Source organism: Aphelocoma coerulescens, chromosome 5 (assembly GCF_041296385.1).
Source record: "Aphelocoma coerulescens isolate FSJ_1873_10779 chromosome 5, UR_Acoe_1.0, whole genome shotgun sequence".
NCBI classification, from domain to species: domain Eukaryota; kingdom Metazoa; phylum Chordata; class Aves; order Passeriformes; family Corvidae; genus Aphelocoma; species Aphelocoma coerulescens.
In genome coordinates this window covers 55,151,832-55,172,286 of record NC_091019.1, presented here as the reverse complement: position 1 = coordinate 55,172,286, position 20,455 = coordinate 55,151,832, and the positions used below count along the sequence as shown (strand labels likewise).

The window sequence follows — 20,455 nt, the reverse complement described above, 5'->3', positions numbered from 1 at the left end:
ATGTTTTTTCTTTCCCTGGAAAGCTGTTCCTTAAACACAATTCACATTGGTTGTTTTTAAAAGGACTATCCTCTGTTTGCATCGCTGGATTTTGAACGGGCAGAGCCTCCCCCTCTCTGGTCCTCCGCCCCCACCCCCTTCTGTTGCTGCTTTAAAGAGCTGTGCTTATAGGGATTTTGCAGCTCTCTGTGTGTTATTAGAAAACGTGTGGCTGGGACGGTTAAAATGGGAGTGCTACTGTATGCAAGAGCAATGTTCACTGTAAGCAATCCAAGGAAATCCTGCCAAGGCAGTATATGAACAGCAGCCAAACAAAACACAGGCGCCTTTCCAGTGAAAACCAGCACACTTCTGCAAATAGAGGAAAAATTGACTTTCTGATTTGGAGTGTTTCTACAACTAAGAAGAATTACTACAGTGATTGTTCTAAAAATATTTTTCAGCAGCGTATTCTCCAAGGGGTTGGGATGCTTAGCATTGTTTAATTATGCTTCTCTTAGGTGATCAGTCTGGATTGTACAGAAATAAAATAGGAAGTTTTTAGGATTTTCTTTTTAGCCAGCATCAGAATTATTTTTCTGCAGTGTTATAGTGACATGAAACACCACCTATTTAAGGATCAAAAGTGGTACTTTTATCTTTGCACTTCAGGAAGTATGATTGGAGATTCATCTTTTGCAACTTCATAGTCATAGATTGCAATTTAACTGCTTTATCTAGATCAACCCTCAAGATCCCTACTTCTGTAACTAATGGGTTTTATTTTTCATCTGAGTATTTTATACCTTCTCCTTCTCTTGCCCCCCTTGTGCCCCCTCCCCATTTAGGCTGTTAAATCTTCTGTTCATTTTGCTTCTTTGTTCATTCAGACTGGATTTTCCTTTGCAGGACTTCTGATTCCTGTAGGAACCCTTTAGTGTAGATATGCCTGCAAATATTCTGGCACCCAAAAATTTCCATAATGATGGAAATTGAATGGGATTCCACAAATATGTGTATTTTCAAGAATAAGTATGTCATTAAAAATTTTTTTGCTAATCTCAACAAAAGAATTCTTAATAATGGAGTTTAAGAATGGAGTCAGTTTATCTAAACTGAGCTAAAGAAATAGGATAGACCTAGGGAGAACTGCAATTGTCCTTTTTTTGTTTCCCAAAACCAACATAATATCAGCAGAAGAAAAAGCAACAGAATTGTCACGGATTAATTTCAGTTTATGTATATCTTACATTTCAACTGTTTTTCCTTTTAACTAAAGATACAAAAGATACTTTACTATCTGTGTCTCTGTTTATTCCTCTAAAATATTTACAGCTGAGTTCTCTAGGCTTGTAGCTGCTGTGAAATCAGTTATCTTCCTTTAACTACACCACCACAACCAGATTTATCCCTACATTGAAGAGAGTGTCTTGAGACTAACAAATCCCAATGTGGAAGAAGACCCGCTTCCAGAGCCTGTTGAAGCCAGTGGAAAGATTCATATTGACTTTGGTGGGCTTTGCATTGGGATATTAAACATTCATTTAATCTTTTTTTTAATTTAACTAGTCATTCTCAAAGTGAGAGACCTCACTTTAAACAAATCTTGAAGTTGCCCTAATTTACTAATTAACTTGGGCTGTGTTTACCATTCACACAAAACTTCCAGTGGGGTGAAACTGTTGTGTATACTTCTCCCATAGTAAGATCATGTGTTTGAAGGTCTAGTTTAAGTAGCTATGCAAGGATGGACCTCTCTGCCCTTTACTGAGCCCCCCTTCTCCTTTGTGCATAGTGCTGTACTCATAGCGAGTCTAACAGAGACCAAATCACATATGTATACATATATAAACACACACATATGCATACATGCACACATGCATTTATATATGTATATATACAAAAATAAAAGAAAGCTTGAAAATGTAATAATTTCTGCCTTCACTGTGAAGGATATCATCCTCTGTGTTCAAATTAGGACAGGGAAAGCGTAGCATATGTCGTGTCAAGACACAGAGTGTAGTTCTGTATCTTTAAATGTTGTTGCATAGCAGTGAAACCAGGTGAGATCTGGCCCCAGGTGCTGGCTGCTGCATGCATTGTTGAACAATTTTTAAAGGATGCAGATTGGGCGGTTGGAGGACGAAAAAAGGATGTCTTTTTCGAAATACTTTTTTTTTTCCCAGTAAAATATGTTTTAGGTTTAATGAAATTATTAAAGAAGTTATCGACTTAAGCTTCATACATTCTTCTAATAACAGCTCTGTATAATCTAGGCCTGACCTGGCTCTCCCTGATGAGCAGCACTGGTTGTCATGCAGCCCCAGCTATGCCAAACAGAGGGAAGATTTTGTTGAGACCATGCAACTCATTTCACTGGTGGTTGTACATACATGATGAATTAAGAATCCTTCACAGAATTATTCAGAAGGGAAAGCTTGGATGCTGAAGAGGTGCTCCAAGGACTGCTTCTGCTTTCCCTGCCTGCACATCAAGAGCCTACATGGCTGGAAAAACTGCTCCACAGCAAAGTCTTTTCCTTCATTCCTTTCAATGTAAATCCAGTTTTAAATCATTTAATGTTCAAGGTTCAAATTCTGTGGTCACCAGAGATGGGGCATCGAGGTAAATTTGCAGATAATTTGGGTAGTGGCCCATATTGAAGGTGTGTGGCTTCTAAACCTAATTAGAGGTGTAGTTTGTTGCAGGCAAAAATTATTGATACACAAGGAAGGTTTTATTCAGAGACATCTGTAGGTTGGCAGCTGTGCCAGCCATGTCTGTTCTTCTAAGTAACGGAAGCCACACAGCCGGGAATAGCAACGTTTTAGTGACAAGTGTTGAGAATATTAGTTGAATTGCACTATGAAAATATTTTCATTATTTTTATTATTACTGTTCTGCAAGCGGATTTGAGATACGTGCCTGCCTATGTCTGCGAGCAGATGAGCTGGAGAGGGAGGGCTGTTATTTTTATTTTTTTCAATCACACCTCCTTAGCATTTTGTACATATCAGCATTCTAGCCGAGCGATTTGCTAATTGCACTGGAAGACCCACTTTAAATTCAGGAATACTGAAACTTTGAAACTGTAACATTTTGACTGGCGAGAATGACCAGTCTTCTTTTCTCTTTCGCAGTGAGCTAGTTGAAGGAAGCTGGCATTGTCGCAGAGTGAAAGCTCTGCAGAAGTGCCGCAGGTTTTTCATATGGAAATGTGAAATAATGGGGTGATTAAATAGAGCTGTATATTAAAGTACATCTGACATTAGAATTAGCATAATGTGCTCTAGCCCTAGGCTGAGTACTTTATTTGCCATCTGCGTCGGACCAAAATCCCCTGGGGAAGCGCTAAAATATTCTGAATAAACTCAGCCCGAGTTCTTATTGAGAGTAAAATACCATTTGTGGCACGTCGTATTGATTCGTCTTAATTGCGGTGCAGAAAAGAACATTCAGTTGCTGATGACTTTTGTACTCTGTGACAAGTCGGCTGGAGTTATTCTAACACTGCAGTTGGTTAACCTGAACAGACTGTCGTGCTCAGAGAAGGAGAAAACCTTATCTTCGGTAGCATAAACTATAGTATCATCTTCCGGCTTTACTCCTTTCTATCTCGATGGAGTGTCTTTTTATTTATTTATTTATTTTTTCTTTTTTATTATTCCCTGAAAATAGCAGCCAACGAACTGGAGGGAAAATGAGGCTTCATTGAATCAGTCCAAGAAAATTCACATTCTTACCTAGTTGTTCTCTGCGGTCCCCCTCCCTACACTTCCACCCCCATATCGTCTTAAAAAAAATCCAGGAACATATGACCAGCTTTCATCTAAGGGAGTGAAAATCAGTGGAACTTGTCCTTGAGGATCCATCTCCGGAACCATTAGTTCAAGAGATTTATTATGTATATTCAGTAAAAAGCTGTGGCTTCTCCTGTGCATAAGCCCACAGTCTTAGTTGGTTGTAATGGTTTGATTTTTGTCAACTCTCCACTCAAATAGGTTGCTGAATACCTTTGAAAAAGTGCTTATAACATGCATAAAAGATAAATATTTCATCTGAAGGAAAATACTTTGATGCTCCATGCAATTCTGTAACATTCATAAGGTCCAGTTTTTACCCTATAATTGCCTATCATTATACACAATTTACATATTCAAACATTCTCTACAAACCTTAGTCTAGCATGTTTTTATTACAAATTCAGATCAAGGGAATAACCTTTAACTTCAGAGACAAATGAGACAAATTTACAAGTGCATGTCTGCTGTTTTCTTGTGTTTTATAAATCCCTGCAGACCTGAACACTTTTGCTATAACGCCACTCAGAACAATATACATATATTACTACTTGTTTGTAGTGCTTCGGTAATGAGTCCCCTTTGTATTAGATAACCTATATAATTCAGCATCTAGGCCCTCCATAACGTCAATTATCTCCTCATAGCTAAATGTACATTCCATTAAAACAAGATTTACAGCCTTTACAATACTTCTTAGGCTTGAATGTGGAGATTTTGTGGATTTAAAGAAGCAGAGATGGGAGCTAGCATTTGTTAAAGAAGCAATGAATTAAAACAAAAATGCTATGTCTTTTACTATGAATAGGCACCTAATACCCTTAAGAAATAGTTGTAGTAAAACAGACTGAAGTACTCCTGGGGAAAAAAAGATGAAAATTTGTTTTCATCCTTTGTTTTTTTTTTATTGTTTCCTAATTTACTCTTAGTTTTTCCATTATATGACATGGACAATTTCCTTCATGTACCCTCCGTTTAGTTCCTGTTCAGATTACTGAGAATTCTTGACTCTGAGAAAATGGCACCTTAGAAAAGTCTGTGGGAAAAAAAAATCCCAGCACTTGCCAGTTTTCAAACAAAACTGCTTACAGGAAACTGATTTAAAGGGAAGCTGCTGGCATATTTCATATGTTGTAGAAAAGACTGACATTATTTCAAATGCATTTGAATACCTTATGCAAAGAAAAGGCCTAAAAGTGTCCTTGAGCAGTACAAGGGTTTTTCATGAGTGCTGTAAATGGGATCCTATATACGATACCATCAGCCACGGGTAGTCCTACGGTCTTTTAATCTCACAAGTGGGTATGGTGGCCCTCTGTATTGCATTCCCCATTTTAGCTGATAGTTTTCACTATTTTATGAGCAGGTTTGTAAAACATCCGTTCAGTCTGTTAGTTGATGTCTTAGGTTCAAAGAAATTATCTAAAAGACACAAAGCTGTTTAGATGCTAAAGGTGGAGTTAGTTGAAACTGTTGTATCACAGAGGGCTAATTTAAAAGTTAACTCATTCACTATTGATCTTTTAGTATTGATTTTCCTGTTTGCTCCTTACTTTTCACACTTCTCCCTTCCTCTGCTTTATAAATTGCCTTTGCATTTTAGATTTAACACCAATTAGGAAAAGGTGTTCAGAGATGACAGGCATGTTTTTACCTTCCATTTAAATAGTTCTTCTGGGTAAAAATCCCTGTGTCACAAGTTCCAACTTTTGCTACGCATTTTTCTTTCCTTTTCTGCACTAAGTAAAAGCATTTCTTATACTTCTGTAGGCTGAACATTAACTTCCAGTAAGCCAGAAGCTCTTTTAAGGAATGAGGAATTGGACATCCAGAAGGAAGTTGCCCAAAATGCCTATTGACATTTTATACCTAAAAATATAATATTGCCATTTTGTAACACACTAGAAATTAAACTGAGCTGTGCATTTGGCTCATTTATGAGAGTCTGGCAGTACAGATCTGAGGTATGATTAAGTCTCACAGAAAATGGGACCATTGAACACAAGCTGCATCTTCAGCCAAAGGTCGCCTGTGTCCATTAAGACGCAGGAAGCATCTGTTTGTGTTATGCATGGCTGTAGTCTGCCTGCAGCCTCCTCCTTTTCTGTAAGTATAAATGCCAGAGAGGACATATAATATGCTTCTGGGGAAAGTTCAATGCAAAAAAAATAACGAATTGCAACTTGGTATATTCATATAAGTCTAGTTAAGATCCTTGTTAGTGACAACCTGGTGTAGTTTATCTGGAAAAATTCGAAATCTGTGTTGGTGATCATTGCAGCTACTTTGAATTCATAGCAGGGTAATTCAAATCAGAGTTTGGCAAGGTGTATCAGCTTGATATCTCTAAGACTTTCAAGGATTCATGCTCTTTGTTCTTGGAATTCTGAAAAGATTCACTGTACATAGACAGTATGACAGTCTGACTTCTCAGCTCTGTGATTGGTAATTAATCTGTTTGGTGTTCCCCTCATTTAATAAAATAGTTCATTTGGCAAACTAGATATTTATTATTACAAGAGTGAAAACCAGATTATTTGCAGTTCTGCCTAATAGAAAAAAACCCACTGCTGAAATGGCTTCAGAAGATGAAATAGTTTCCCAAAAGTGGCACAGCACTTAATCCACCAAAACTGGAGTTTGACAGTTGGCTTTAGCACAAGAAGTATTAATAGCACATTGCTAATAGTAGTGCAATATTAATATATTTTAATATTTGTGTCAAACACTACTACTGTAGACATTTTCCAACAGGTAAAAAATGGTCTAAAGAATATTTACATCACTAATCAAACTCAGTGCAGGGAATGAGAGGGTCTTGTGGGGTGTGTAGGTCCTCTTGGAATAAAGCCTCTTGCATAATCTCTGTTGAGAACTAGCAGTCTCACTAGTCAAGGTAGAAAGAAGATGGGGAAAGCTGTAAAACATACAGGCAGTGTGTGGGAGAAGAATATTGCATGAAGTCGTGATTTTTCTTCTGTTGAGAATGGCACTGGAGGAGATAGGCTATCAAGAGGTACAGTAGGAAAAGAGAACAGGGCTTTGTATGGGAGGAAATAGGATTCTGTTACTGAGAAGTAACACCTCGCAATTACTTCTTTCTTCAGACACCCCTGTTTTTCCATCCACCCCTTAAAAACATTTCATTTTTGTTTCCCTGTCACGTTCTTTCCTTTCACTGACCTCATCCTGAGATTCCCCATTTCCAGATGGTGACAGGCTCTGTGGCCCCTCATGCTTGGGCTTTTGCACCTAAACCTTCATCTGCTCTTCTTGACTGAGATGCACTGCAGGTTGGCTGAGCTTTACAGGAGACAAGGGCTGTTTATCTGAGTGTAGAATTGGAGGTGCGTAGGTTGTGAGACTGCAGGCGACTTGTTAAGTCATAAAATACCAACTTTAGCTGCCAGTTGATGCTAACTTTATGAACTGTTGGTGATAGTCCCCGTAACCCTCAGCAGGATGTACTGCAAGACTCTCTTGAGCCCTTTCTTTAGATGAGGCAGTATAGGGAGGGATGAACTGTGTTAGCTCTAGGGATGTATAGAGGAGTTGTGCTTGTTTTTCATCTTCAGCTCTTGCTGCCATGAAAACAGAATTAATATGAAGAAAGGTGTAAAGAGATATGGGACGTTTGTGTTTGTTGTTTAAAGCTAGTGACTGGCATTGGACTGGCAGTGGTGATTCACACCCAGACTTGGACCCTACTTTACATTTCTATCTTTTTTATTGAGACTGTCAGTCCTTCTGAAATGGAGGTAGCAAAACTTCCAAAGAGCTCAATGAATGCAGGCAGAGAGGGTAAAACTCTTAAGTATTGTGTGTGCTCAGATAATGTTTATTCTATTAGAAACATAGGTGAGTAAACATTCTTGCTAACTTGGAAAATTTAAAGTTATAATATGGCTTATAAAACCCCTTCAGAATAAATACCTATATTAGAGATATTTTTGCAGACCTGATCAAGCATCAAGCGTGAACTGATACAGGTCACATAGCAGATCCACACTGCAGACACCTGAAAATCATTTGGCCCTTGTCTGGGTGATCTGTCAAACCACTTATAATATATCTTTTTCACCATGCAACACCAAATCTTTCCATTATTTAATGCCCTTCTCTTTAATGTCAGCTGGTCTTCTAAGGAGACTTGTTAAACTCATGTTCTCAATTACGGCATTTTAATTTAATAATAATTCAATTAAAGGTGTGTTTTTTATGGAGCATCCACACTACCTTTATTGGTATTATTAGAGTAACCATCATAATAACAAGGAGTAATTATTTAAAAATTCATTAAAAATCAAGTGGTGGAGAAGAGAGTAATATTGGTGGAAAGACTGTAGGAACCTGATACATGTCTGTTCGTGAGTGCTACAATAAAAGGTGTACTTTCTTTAAAGCTTGCAAGTTTCTACTTTTCCTGAACTTCTAAAGATGCAGTAAACCAGTATTAAAATTCCTTAACATTTTTATTGCTGATGTTGTAACTTTGTAAAAGGGAACCAGAAACATTATCTGGAAAATACTGCTAGAGGTAAAGAATTGCAGTGGTTATATGGACCTGACTGCAGGTCCTCATCGCAGTCCTGGCAGGGGTTATGGGTGGGTGATTAAAATCAGACAGAGTTCATTCCCTGTTACAGCTAATGGAATTACTCAGGCATGCTGAGGGGAGGATTCATAAGGCAGTGGATGTCACTGTAGCTCAGCAGAAAATATTGAATTCTCAACAGTTCTTATCTCACACTGATTATTGTTTGATGGTATCCAGAATAACTGAGGATATTTTGAGGGAAATTTTTATCTCCAGGGTAAAGGCGCTCAGCATTCAGGGTATATAGAAAGTTACGTACCAACTGGGCAAGGAAGATCTGCGTATCACTAAATGATGCAAGTCAGACTGCAGGGGACAGATAAGTCAGGGATTCAGGCTCACTGGTGCAGTGGGGTGGATGTCTACAGACCCAGCCTAGTCTTGTTCTGACCTGTGTTTTCTCACTGTCCCCTGTAAGGGCAAAATTTGGGAGGCAGGTTCTGAATCCAGCTCTGTTTAGTGCTGTTCATGAAAGAGAAAAAGGCTCATTATTGCTTTGACATTTTGAATGGAACATAATCTGTCATGCACTAATGGAGGGAACACATTTTAATATTTCTGGAAAAGACCATCTTTTGTCATAATATGCAGAAAAGGCAAGAGTGTTCAATAAGTTCATAGTTTATAATTACCTGCTTTGGGAGAAGACACTAGAGAGATTTTTAATCTCCAGATAAAAATATAGCAAGATCTAATGTCTGGTAGCTGGACTCAGCAATTCAAATTGGAAAGAAGACAGTTTTTTTTTTCCATACTGAAAATAGTCAACACAGCCACAGACTACTCCAGTACAAAGTGAATTCTCCCTCAACATTTCCAAATCAAACTGGGAGAAAAGAGTGCTAAAAGGCACGAAGTGGTTCAGCTGCAAATCCCTGGGTTGGATGACAACTGTGAGGTGCAGACTAACTTTTTTCCTGCGTTTTGCATGTACGTCTGGGTAGGACAATATATTAAGACCTTAAATTGCAGGAAGAAAGATTTAGATCAGGCACAGGGGAAGTCTTAATGACAGTAAAGGAGAGAAAGAATGAGGTAGACTTTAAAAAGGTTGTAGACTCTCTATTTGGTGGCTTTTGAAGCAGGATATTGGAGCAGCTGGCATAGATATGAATACATTCATAGATATGGACATGTAGTGACAGGACAAAGAGGGAACTAAAAGAGAGTAGGTTTAGATCAAATATTAGGACAAAACCTCTTTACTATGAGGTTGGTGAGGCACAGGAACAGATTACCCAGAGAAGTTACGGATGTCCCATGCCTGGAAGTGTTCAAGGCTAGGCTGGATGGAAGTCTGAGCAACCTGGTCTAGTGAAGTGTCCCTGCCCATGACAGGAGGGCTGGAATAGGATGAACTTTAAGGTGCCTTCCAACCCAAACCATGACTCTATGATCCTTTGGGTCAGGAATTGGATGAGGTCAAACCTTAGGGTTTATCCCAGTCCTCTCATTCTTTAATTTCACAATCCCTCCTGAATACCTGTGTCTTAGTAGGATTCAGCCCTAAAAACCTCTATCATGTCTGAACTGGCAGTATGTGCTTGGCTTTACTGCAGCCTGGAAGCTACAATTGATTGCTCAGGAGTTGTGACCTGGATGTCTCATCTCTGTACATACAACATATCTACCAACTACTGTAAAGATAAAGAATTATACCTCAGCTGCTTGCCCCGAAATTCATGCCTAGTTACAGACTGTGGGATTGAAACCATGTGCAATTCATCCAACAGTATTAATGAAGTCTTGGCTTGTGTTTGACTCTAAGCACATGAATAATTTCATCACTATCCAACAGAGCACTTCAGCCTATGCTTAAGTTTCACTGATGTTGATTACTCACATGCTCAAAGTCAAGCACATGCTAAAGTGATAAAGACTGCATATGGCAAAGACTATATAGCTAGTTGTCATAAAGTGAGTATTTAGACAGACTTCAGTGCAGGTGGCAAGGGATTAAGATAGCCATATATCAAAAGTAGCCTTATAACAAAGACTTTTATAGTGTAGGTGCATTATTAAATATAAGGATCATTCTTGAGCAATACATGGCTGTTTCTGGGCATGTTTAAAATATTTAGCAAGTTTTTGAACAGAAAAATATTTGGAGTGAATCTTCAAAGACTTTTTGACATTTTTCTGTTCTTAAAAGTGAGCATCTACACTGCTCAGGGCAACTTTTAGGCAAGATAACCATGAAGTGATAATATGGTAATTAATTTTTTTTTTCTATTTTTTTTTAAACTTGGAGTCTGGGGAGAGTCTTTTAGGGTCGTAAAAAAAATCAGTCAGAGATTGGTAGCCAGGTAGCCTGCAGTCAATTTTGCTGTTGTGTTGGGGTCTCCTGAAGAGGAGTGCTAAGGAACATAAACAAAGCAAAAAAGGGAGAGAACACTTATGACTGCTAGCTTATAAATCTTAGATCACTAATAGCATTAATTTTGTCTTTTTTAAAGAAAACTAAAAAGGAGGGGACTTACTTCCTCTTTTGAACTTCATGGAGGTGAAATTTTGGAGAACAAAACAAACCAAAACATCTTAGTTCCATATAACATGTAGTAGCAAGCATCCAGCCAGCTGCCATTTTGAGGGTAATTTTTTTAATCAGCCATTTCAGTTTTAGGTTGGCCTTGATCCTCAGCCTGCTCAGGAATTTTTCTTCTTACGTATGTGCCTTTTCTGAAGTAAACATGTTGCTGTTGTTGTCGCTTAATACACAGCTGCTTTCTTTCTCCTGTCAGTTCTTGAGCTAAGCAAAGAGAATGCATCTACATAGACAGACACTCAGACACTTTATTTTCTGAGAGAAAAAAACTCCACAACAAAAAAGAGTGCATGCTGTGACTTTAAAAATGAAAGAATTGAACAGCTGTGGGTAATAAATCGATTAATTAGAGTGGATAAAGTGAAGGTGAAGGGTGCAGAGCACTCTTTAATTTGAAGATATATGACCTTGTAAGATGCTGCACTTCATTTGCTATTAGATCACACTTCTTAAGGGGCTTTATTAAAATCTATTCTAGGGTGAGCTGAGGTAAAACATATTGTTTAAAAAAGCTTTTGACAGAGTATGTTATATACTTTAGTCTGCTTCAGTGATTTCTGTCACTTTTTATACTACACATGTTGCTGTGCAAGAAAAGTTAAAGGTCTAGACATTTTCGTCATATTTCTGTAAGAAACAGAAATTTAAATATTTGAAGTAATAATGGGAGCATTTACTGTTGCTTTTGCTGCAAAGCTGACATAAAACTTCCTAACTGCCTCAGTGCTGAGTAGATTTTTAAGGGATAATGTATCACTTTCTTTCCATGTTTGTATGTGGCTTTTATTAATGTCAATAGCAGTTATGGGCACTTCTTTCCAAACCAAGTGCAGTTCCCAAACTTGGGTTTTTTTTTCCAATAGTGACTGTTAGAGATTAATCAAAGCAACTGTGTCTGGCCCATACAGACACAGAGTGTGGGGCCAGGGCACAGGGGCCACTTCAGCCAGGCAGTAATGCCCACTGTATTGTGTACATTTTTTATTGGCTGTGAAGAGATGGCTTCATTGAAATCGGGGTTCCAAGCTGCTATTCACAGCAATAGCCCTACTAAATCAATAACTGAGTGAGGAGTTGCAGCACATTTATCACCTACCTTTGTAAATAAGTCTCAATCTGATACATGCTTTTTCCTTTATGCTGTTATGGATGTATATTGGGTGATAAGATTAGATAAGCTGACAGGCTGATAGGTAGGCAGATAATCTTCTAGCCTCCTTGTCTAAGGTTTTGTAGGTTTTGTTAGCAGCAGTCATTCCTGCAGCAGCCAGAAGAGGGGAATTCAATCAGCTTCTCTTGATGTGCCCAAGTGTAAATTTTTGTGTGTGTGTGTGTGCTATGAGTCATTCCTCTTTACAAGGTAGTTTCAATAATATGGTTCCGTTCACCTTATAAACTCTTTCAAGCTCATGTAACAGGGTTTTGGGAATGGCAGCCCCCCTGTCTAGAAAGCGTCTGTTAGTTCAGCTTTGGATTTGAGCTCCTGTGGAGGGGCTGAATCAGGCATTATTTAGGTCCTTGTTTCATCATGGGTCAGGCAGGAAGCTTGGTTCAGGTATAGAACTTTCAGGAAGTTTAGTGCCTTTAGGTTCAGTGGGGCCATTGCTAGAGAAAATATGTGCTATCATAAACAAACAAACAAGCAAGAAATTAATTTTAGATTTTCCAAAATGGGCAGGTTTTTTTCAGAAAACATCCCCCTCATTTAAAAACAAACAACAAAACAAATCCCGCATCGTGATTTTCAAGTTGACACATATTTATGAATTTATCGGAGTCTTGCAGAGGCATTGAAAGAAGGAGGGAGGGCAAGGAGGGAAGTGCTTTTTGCAGATAGCACATAGTTTATATTGTGCCCAGGACCGGAATTTTCTAGCTAGCAAAATTATGACTGTGATGCAGACTTGTCCACACCTGTCCTTTATGTAAAGCTGAATCAAGGTTAAAGGAATGCTTTCCACCTTTATGCCGTCGTTCAAAGAGGCTAGAAAAGCAAACAGAACAATGTTTTTGGCTCTGGTGAGCATTTCTGCATTGGAGGGCAGGCTCAGGCTCAGAAATTCTTGGGACCCAGTTCAAGCACGGCCCGACATTTGTTACTGTTAATTGCAACTGTGCTGTCGGCTTTGATTACCGGATGTTTCATTTGAGTGGCTTCTTGGTGTTTTGGCAAAAAGAACGTCAGAGTGGTTTATGCAAGGGTATGTTTTCCAAGCTCCTGTTGACTTGAATAGGACTTTTGTGGCTAAATATCTACATAGTATTTTAAAAATGGAAGGGCTGGCATGACTTAGCCATGTATAAATTAAATTCAGCAAGATCTCGGGGGACTGCTGCATGAAGTATATAAAATGAAAGAGTGAAAATGACACTGAAGGTCCTTACAGGTGCCTTGTAAAACCTACCACACTGCATTTTTCTTGGTTTTTGTCAGTAGTCATAAATCCCTTGAAACAAATTCCTTTTTGTGGAATAAACACATGAAAGAATTTGGATGCTTATACGTCATAAAGGAAGGTTTTATTTGCAAATTAGAGGATGTAAACCTATATAGCACAAATGCGTACATGTGATATTTGTCATACATACTAAGTGAATAAGTGTGGTGAGTAAATGTGCTGTTCAACAATTTATATCAGTCAATACGTTGCAATTAAATCCTTATTTCAGAAATGCCAAGGAGGAAATGTGTTAGCAAAATAAAGTGAATGCCAACTCTATTTAAATGTTCTCTGCTGTATTATTTTTTAAGTGTTCTCTCTGTTTTTTCTTTTATAGGTAAAGATGAGCCTTCAAGCTATATTTGCACAACATGCAAGCAGCCTTTTAATAGCGCTTGGTTCTTGCTTCAGCATGCCCAGAACACACATGGATTCCGCATCTACCTGGAAACAAGCCCTTCAAACAGTTCCCTTACTCCACGCATCACCATCCCTCCTCCTCTGGGACCGGAGACTGTTGCACAGTCCCCGCTGATGAATTTTCTTGGAGACAACAACCCTTTCAACCTTTTGCGCATGACAGGACCCATCTTGCGTGAACACCCTGGCTTTGGTGAGGGTCGGCTCCCAAACACGCCTCCGCTGTTCAGCCCACCGCCTCGTCATCATCTGGATCCACATCGCCTTAGTGCCGAAGAAATGGGGTTAGTTGCCCAGCATCCCAGTGCCTTTGACAGAGTTATGCGTTTAAACCCCATGGCAATTGAGTCCCCAGCGATGGATTTCTCCAGAAGGCTTCGAGAGCTGGCAGGAAACAGTTCCACCCCTCCGCCAGTCTCACCCAGTCGCACCAACCCTATGCATCGTCTGTTGAATCCTTTTCAGCCGAGTCCTAAATCACCTTTTTTGAGCACCCCGCCACTGCCCCCCATGCCCCCCAGCAGCACTACGCCTCCCCAGCCTCAGGCCAAGAGCAAGTCCTGTGAATTTTGTGGGAAAACATTCAAGTTCCAGAGTAACCTTATTGTGCACCGGCGCAGTCACACAGGAGAAAAGCCCTACAAGTGTCAGCTCTGTGACCATGCTTGCTCCCAGGCCAGCAAGCTAAAACGCCACATGAAAACGCATATGCATAAAGCTGGCTCCATGACAGGCAGGTCAGATGATGGACTGTCTACCACTAGTTCCCCTGAGCCAGGCACGAGCGAGCTCACTGGAGAGGGACTGAAATCCAGTGAGGCAGATTTCAGGAATGAGAGCGATCCTTCCCTGGGCCATGACAATGAAGAAGAGGAAGAGGAGGAGGAGGAGGAAGAGGAGCTTGAAAATGAGAGCCGGCCAGAGTCGAGCTTCAGTATGGACTCAGAGCTGAGTCGTAACCGAGAAAACGGTTCCAAGTCGCTGCCAGACGAGAAATCCCTCGTCCTGGGAAAAGTCATTGAGAATGTAAGTCTAGGTGCCATTCAGCAATATAACGACATGTTAGCTGAAAAACAGAAGAGGAGTAGCTTCATGAAAAGGTCCTCTGACCAGCGAGACTTGTGTCCTCGAGACCTCTGTCAGAGAGATCCGGGTGACGAAGACTCAGTGGTAGGAGAGCTGGACCGCACTGAGGAAGGTACGGTCAATGGAAGAAACTTTGGCCCGGGTGAACCCTTCCCAAACTTGTTCCCCCGCAAGCCAACACCTATCACGAGCCCCAGTTTAAACAATTCCTCTAAAAGAATAAAGGTAGAGAAAGATTTGGACTTGCCACCAGCAACGATAATACCTTCTGAAAACGTTTACTCCCAGTGGCTGGTAGGGTATGCAGCATCGCGGCACTTCATGAAGGATCCGTTCCTCGGATTCACAGACTCCCGACAATCCCCCTTCGCGACCTCTTCCGAGCACTCATCGGAGAACGGGAGCCTGCGTTTCTCCACTCCGCCGGGGGACATGCTGGACGGGGGGCTCTCAGGGCGCAGCGGCACGGCGAGTGGAGGCAGCACCCCCCACATCAGTGGACCCGGCCCCGGGCGACCCAGTTCGAAGGAAGGACGCAGGAGCGATACATGTGAGTACTGTGGCAAGGTCTTTAAGAACTGCAGCAATTTGACGGTTCACCGTCGGAGCCACACTGGAGAGCGGCCTTACAAATGCGAGCTCTGCAACTATGCATGTGCCCAGAGCAGTAAGCTGACGCGCCATATGAAAACGCATGGCCAGATAGGGAAGGAGGTCTACCGCTGCGACATTTGCCAGATGCCCTTCAGTGTTTACAGCACCCTGGAGAAACACATGAAAAAGTGGCATGGAGAACATTTGCTGACAAATGACGTCAAAATTGAGCAGGCAGAAAGAAGCTAAGGCCCCCCCCTCCCCCCTCCTCCCCCGCCCCCACCTCCGCTAGGTTAAATTTCAGGGGTCTAGGTAACATTTTATTTGTACAGTTTAACTATTGCCAACTGAGAAAAGATGACCTAACTTGCCTCCGTAAACATAACTTAGCATAACTATGGTAGGTGCCAGACTTTGGCACTTAAATATAACCTGTGTCTACAAAGTTCTATTAAACCCGAGGGTTGATTAAGGCAGTAAAAATTGTGGAGCCTTTTAACTGTGCAATAATTTCTGTATTTATTGGGTTTTTGTAATTTTTTGGCATGTGCAGGTACTTTTTTTTATTCTTTCTGTTTAAATTTCTTTTAAATTTTGTTGGGTATCCCTTTTTAATTTTACCCAGTCATAGCCTGAGATTACTTGCATTGTAGAAGAGAAACATATCTTTTAAAATTATAATTTTTGGGCCGCTGCTTTGTTGAAATTTAAGCTAAGTGTGTGTAATTTCTTGTGAAGAAGCCAGCATTTGAACTGAAATCTTTCTTTTTTCTTTTCTTTTTTTTCTTTCTTTTTTTCTCTCTTTTTTCATTCTCTCTCTCTCTTCCTTCTCTCTCTTCCTTCTCTTTCTCTCTTCTTTCTTTGTCTTTTTCTCTTTCTTTCTTTCTTTCTTTCTGTCTGTCTGTCTGTCTGTCTGTCTTTCTCTCCTTCTTTCTTTCTTCCTATTTTTCTTTCCTCTTCTTAAATAACCTTGAAGATTAGGGAAAACAAAATTGTACAGCGGATAACAATCTTTAAAATTAGCACTTTCTTTTGAAATTGGATCAAATACGTAGCACTGACAATGTCGCTGACGATAGAGGCCTTTTCTAGATGGATTTCAGCACTAAGTTATGGCAACAAAAAAGACATAGATGCAGAAGGCTGCTACACTCAAAATCCAAAAACATTCTTAATTGTGCATTACTATCAGATAGTTTCTTCTTGTTAAAAGCTATGGCAACATAATGATGCCAGTTTGTCACTTTCTGGAGTGTTTTTCCCTCCCTCTTACCCTCCTGTGACTCTTCCCAGAGACAATAAAAGTACATCTCAAGCATTTTAATATTATTTTCAAACCTCAGAGGAGCCAAATGCCATCACTTTTTTCTTTTCTTTTAAAACCACAAAATCATAGATTTGAATTCAGGATGTCTACCTTAGTCCATATTTGCTGTAGTTAATTACTAGAAGATGGGAAAGTGTGAATTTCTCAATGAAAAGCCTCAACTCATAGGCATTTGGTTTATGAACAGAAATATTAGAACTATCTTAGATGCTGTACACTGATGTTATTATACAGAAGGGAAAAACTAAATTCTGGTTGATTTACCTGTCTTGGCAAGATTCTTTTCCTACTGAAGTCGGTAAGATTTTTTCCAACTTAATTAGGAACAGAATGGAATTGTTTTCAGATAAAAGCATTACGATAGAGAAAAAGTAAAGCAAAGAAAAATGCACCTGCTCTACTTTCAAATTCCAAATTTTTTAAAGCCTTTTGCAACTAATATTAGCAAACAGTAAATAATTATGGTTAGAGGTTTTACTTATGTTGACCCGCACTTTAAAGCTTTTGTTTGTGGTTAAGAGAAAAATGGCTTCTCAACAAGAAATTACATCATGTTCTACTTGGCCCAAAGGTGGGTTAAACTGTAAGGGAACAGCTGAGATTAAGTGTCAGTGTTGCTAAGCATGGCATTCACAATACTGGCACTATAAAGAAAAATAAATAAAAAATAATTTATTGGACAGTTTTTCTACTGCCATTCAATTTGACGTGAGTGCCTTGAAAACTGATCTTCCTATTTGAGTCTCTTGAGACAAATGCAAAATGTTTTTGTGAAATGGAAAGACTTTTAAAAAAAAAGTAAAACAAGAAAAGTACATTCTTTAGAAAAAAAAGAGCCACATTTACTTAAAAAAAAAATTACTGGTTGAAGATAGTGGACATGAAAATGCCATAAGACCCAATCAAATGAAGATGTATACCCAGCACAACTTCGGACATACATTAGCTGAATTATTCTCAGCCTTTTTTTTTTTTCAGGACAACGCTGCTTAGGAAATGGAATGGAAATGATTTACTGCTGAATTAAAACTCAAATGACACAAATTACAAGTTGCTATCATTGAATGAGAAAAAACAATTCAGGAACAACGGCTAATTTTTTTTTAAAAGTTAAATTTAGTGCACTCTGTCTTAAAATACGTTTACAGTATTGAATACATACAAGGGTAAAAAAGAAATTGTGTGTATGTGTGTTTGAGCAATCTTTTTTTTTTTCAAAGTTTGCTTAATAGGTTATTAAAAAAAATGCCATAATGGCCATGTGTATATTGTTTTCTTTTGGTGACGGGGTTTTAGTATATATTATATATATTAAAATTTCTTGATTACTGTAAAAGTGGACCAGTATTTGTAATAATGGAGAATGCCTGGGCATTTTACAAAACCAGAAAGAAAAAAAAAATTTTCTTTTTTCCTTGAAAATGTTGCAGTAAAATTTAAATGGTGGGTCTATAAATTTGTTCTTGTCACTGTAACTGTAAAGTCTTGAGTTTTAGTAAATTTTTTTCTGCCTTGGGTGTTGAATTTTTATTTCAAAAAATGTATAGAATCTTGTATTCGGGGATTAAAAGGTGATTGCTACACCATGTAGAAAAAGTATGTAGAAAAAAGTGCTTAATATTGTTATTGCTTTGCAGAAAAAAAAAAATCACGTTTCTGACCTGTACCTATTTTTCTCTTTTTTTCTCCCCTTCCCCCCCTCCCTTCCCCTTCTGGAATGGATATTGATATTGGTTGATTCATATGATGTAGGCACTTGCTGTATTTTTACTGAAGCTTGTAATTTTTTAACTGTATGCTTGTCCTTTTAAAGGGATTTAATGTACCTTTTTGTTAGTGAATTTGGAAATAAAAATAAAAACAAACAAACAGGCTGCCATAATATATTTTTTTAATTTGGCAGGATAAAATATTGCAAAAATAAAAAAAAATTTGTATGTGAAGTCCTTATTGTACAGGAAAAAAGGGGGTTGTTAGACGACCTTTGAGTAAAAGAAACAAAACAAAATAATTAAGTGCTTTTTTATTTTACTTTTTTTTCTTGTTGTTGTTCACAAATAATTTTAGTTGTATATATTTTTTTTTTTGTCAGAAATGGCCTACAAAAAAGTACTGTTCCCACAGGGCTCTAAATAACTTCAAAGTTGCCTGGACCCCTTGCATCAAGGTTTTACCAGGTATGGTTGAACCAGGCTGGATGGTTATTGCCTATTTGTGTGAAAAGAAATTCCGTTCCTGGAAAGGTGTCTGGGGTGACATCCCACAGCTTCCCTGCAGATTTGAGAGAGAGAGAGGAGATTTCTTCCCCTCCTTCCAAACAAGAAGATGTCCAATACATCTTCCCTCTCCTGGCCAATCCCCACTCATTGCTCCTCACACCCTACCACCGCCCTCTGGAAGAAAGTCTTTTTATAGCAAAAAGTGAGAGCTGCTGCATCCACTTTGACATAAAATGGTGAAATGGCCTGCTGTTGGTACAGCTGTAATCGGGTTGAAGTAAAATTAGTCCAGGCACAGCCCTCCTCTTCCCTGTCAGAACAGGACCGACTCCGTGTACAGGTCTTGCCAGTCCATGTTATTAGCTGCTTTGCTGCTCTTCACTTCTAATTGTACATTCCATAAATTTCTGAATGTTTCAGGGACTGGGATGAAATCCTGTACCTTTTGATGTCTCTCTTCTTTGCAGTTCTCTTTCTCTCTCTCTCTCACACTCTCTCCCTTTTGGGTCGAGGGGAAGACGTGGCAGAAGAGGCACTAATGCTTTAGAGAAGGGGAGGAGAAAATGATCACCGCTCTTGCAGAAAAGGACGGTAAATCTTAAAACAAAAGCAAGAAAAAAAATATATTGCCATGCCAAATTCTTCTGCTTTCATCGGTGCAGAACCATTGGAGCAATTGGGGAGGCATGGGTGTGACAGTTGGGAGAATTTGGTCCACCTAATTATCAGATAGATATATGCCTTCCTGGCTTGAACATTGCACCCCTAAGTCTTCTGGACAAATTCTATGTCTCAATTAAACTGATATAAATCAGGAATTATTCATTACTCTTAGTCCTGGATTACTCCAGCATAACTGAGGTTGGAATGTGGTCTCTTAAAGGCACATTTCCACATTTTGGTGAAAATTCAGATCTCTGGCTTTTGTATAAATCCAGTCATGTCACAGCACTCAGAAGAATCTCTTGGACTTGCATCAGTGAAACGAAGATCAGAAGTTAACTGCACATTTTCAGTCCACAATTCATTGATTTAAGAAAGAATTTCACTTTTCATTTTAGTGTAAGTTGCTTAGAAGCTTCAGTCTCCCTGTTGTTTTTAATTATCCAGGATAGCTAACACCAGCAGTTGTCTAATTTTGTGACTTAGATCACTGAAAGTAACAATAAGTCACCCAAAAGCACAAGGGTTGTGTTTCTGCAGACTGTAGTGATACTGAAATGGCCCTCATTTTCTTCTTGCTTAGAAGAGCTGTAGTTTACTAGGCCATAAGCACAATATAACATGGACATAGCTAGAATGCCGCCGTAGTTCTTTTCACACTTTAAATAGTTTTAAATTTTTTTAAGGTTGAATTTATTACTTTCATTGTGTTTAGTCCTGCTGCCTTTGAAGTCCAGAGCAAAACTCCAGTCGACTCCCTTGGCAACAGGACAGGTGTGGGAAC

General features: G+C 39.1%; 1 protein-coding gene across 4 annotated transcripts in view; it reads left to right on the top strand.

Moving 5' to 3' along the window:
• BCL11B (BCL11 transcription factor B) overlaps positions 1-15,711 on the top strand; it is a 90,944-nt gene extending 75,233 nt beyond the window's left edge. For all 4 annotated transcript variants that reach the window (XM_069016030.1, XM_069016028.1, XM_069016031.1 and 1 more), the window contains one exon: positions 13,700-15,711. In XM_069016030.1, the coding sequence (XP_068872131.1) occupies positions 13,700-15,711 (2,012 nt within the window). The remainder of the gene's footprint in view (positions 1-13,699) is intronic.
• Positions 15,712-20,455: the final 4,744 nt, after the last annotated feature.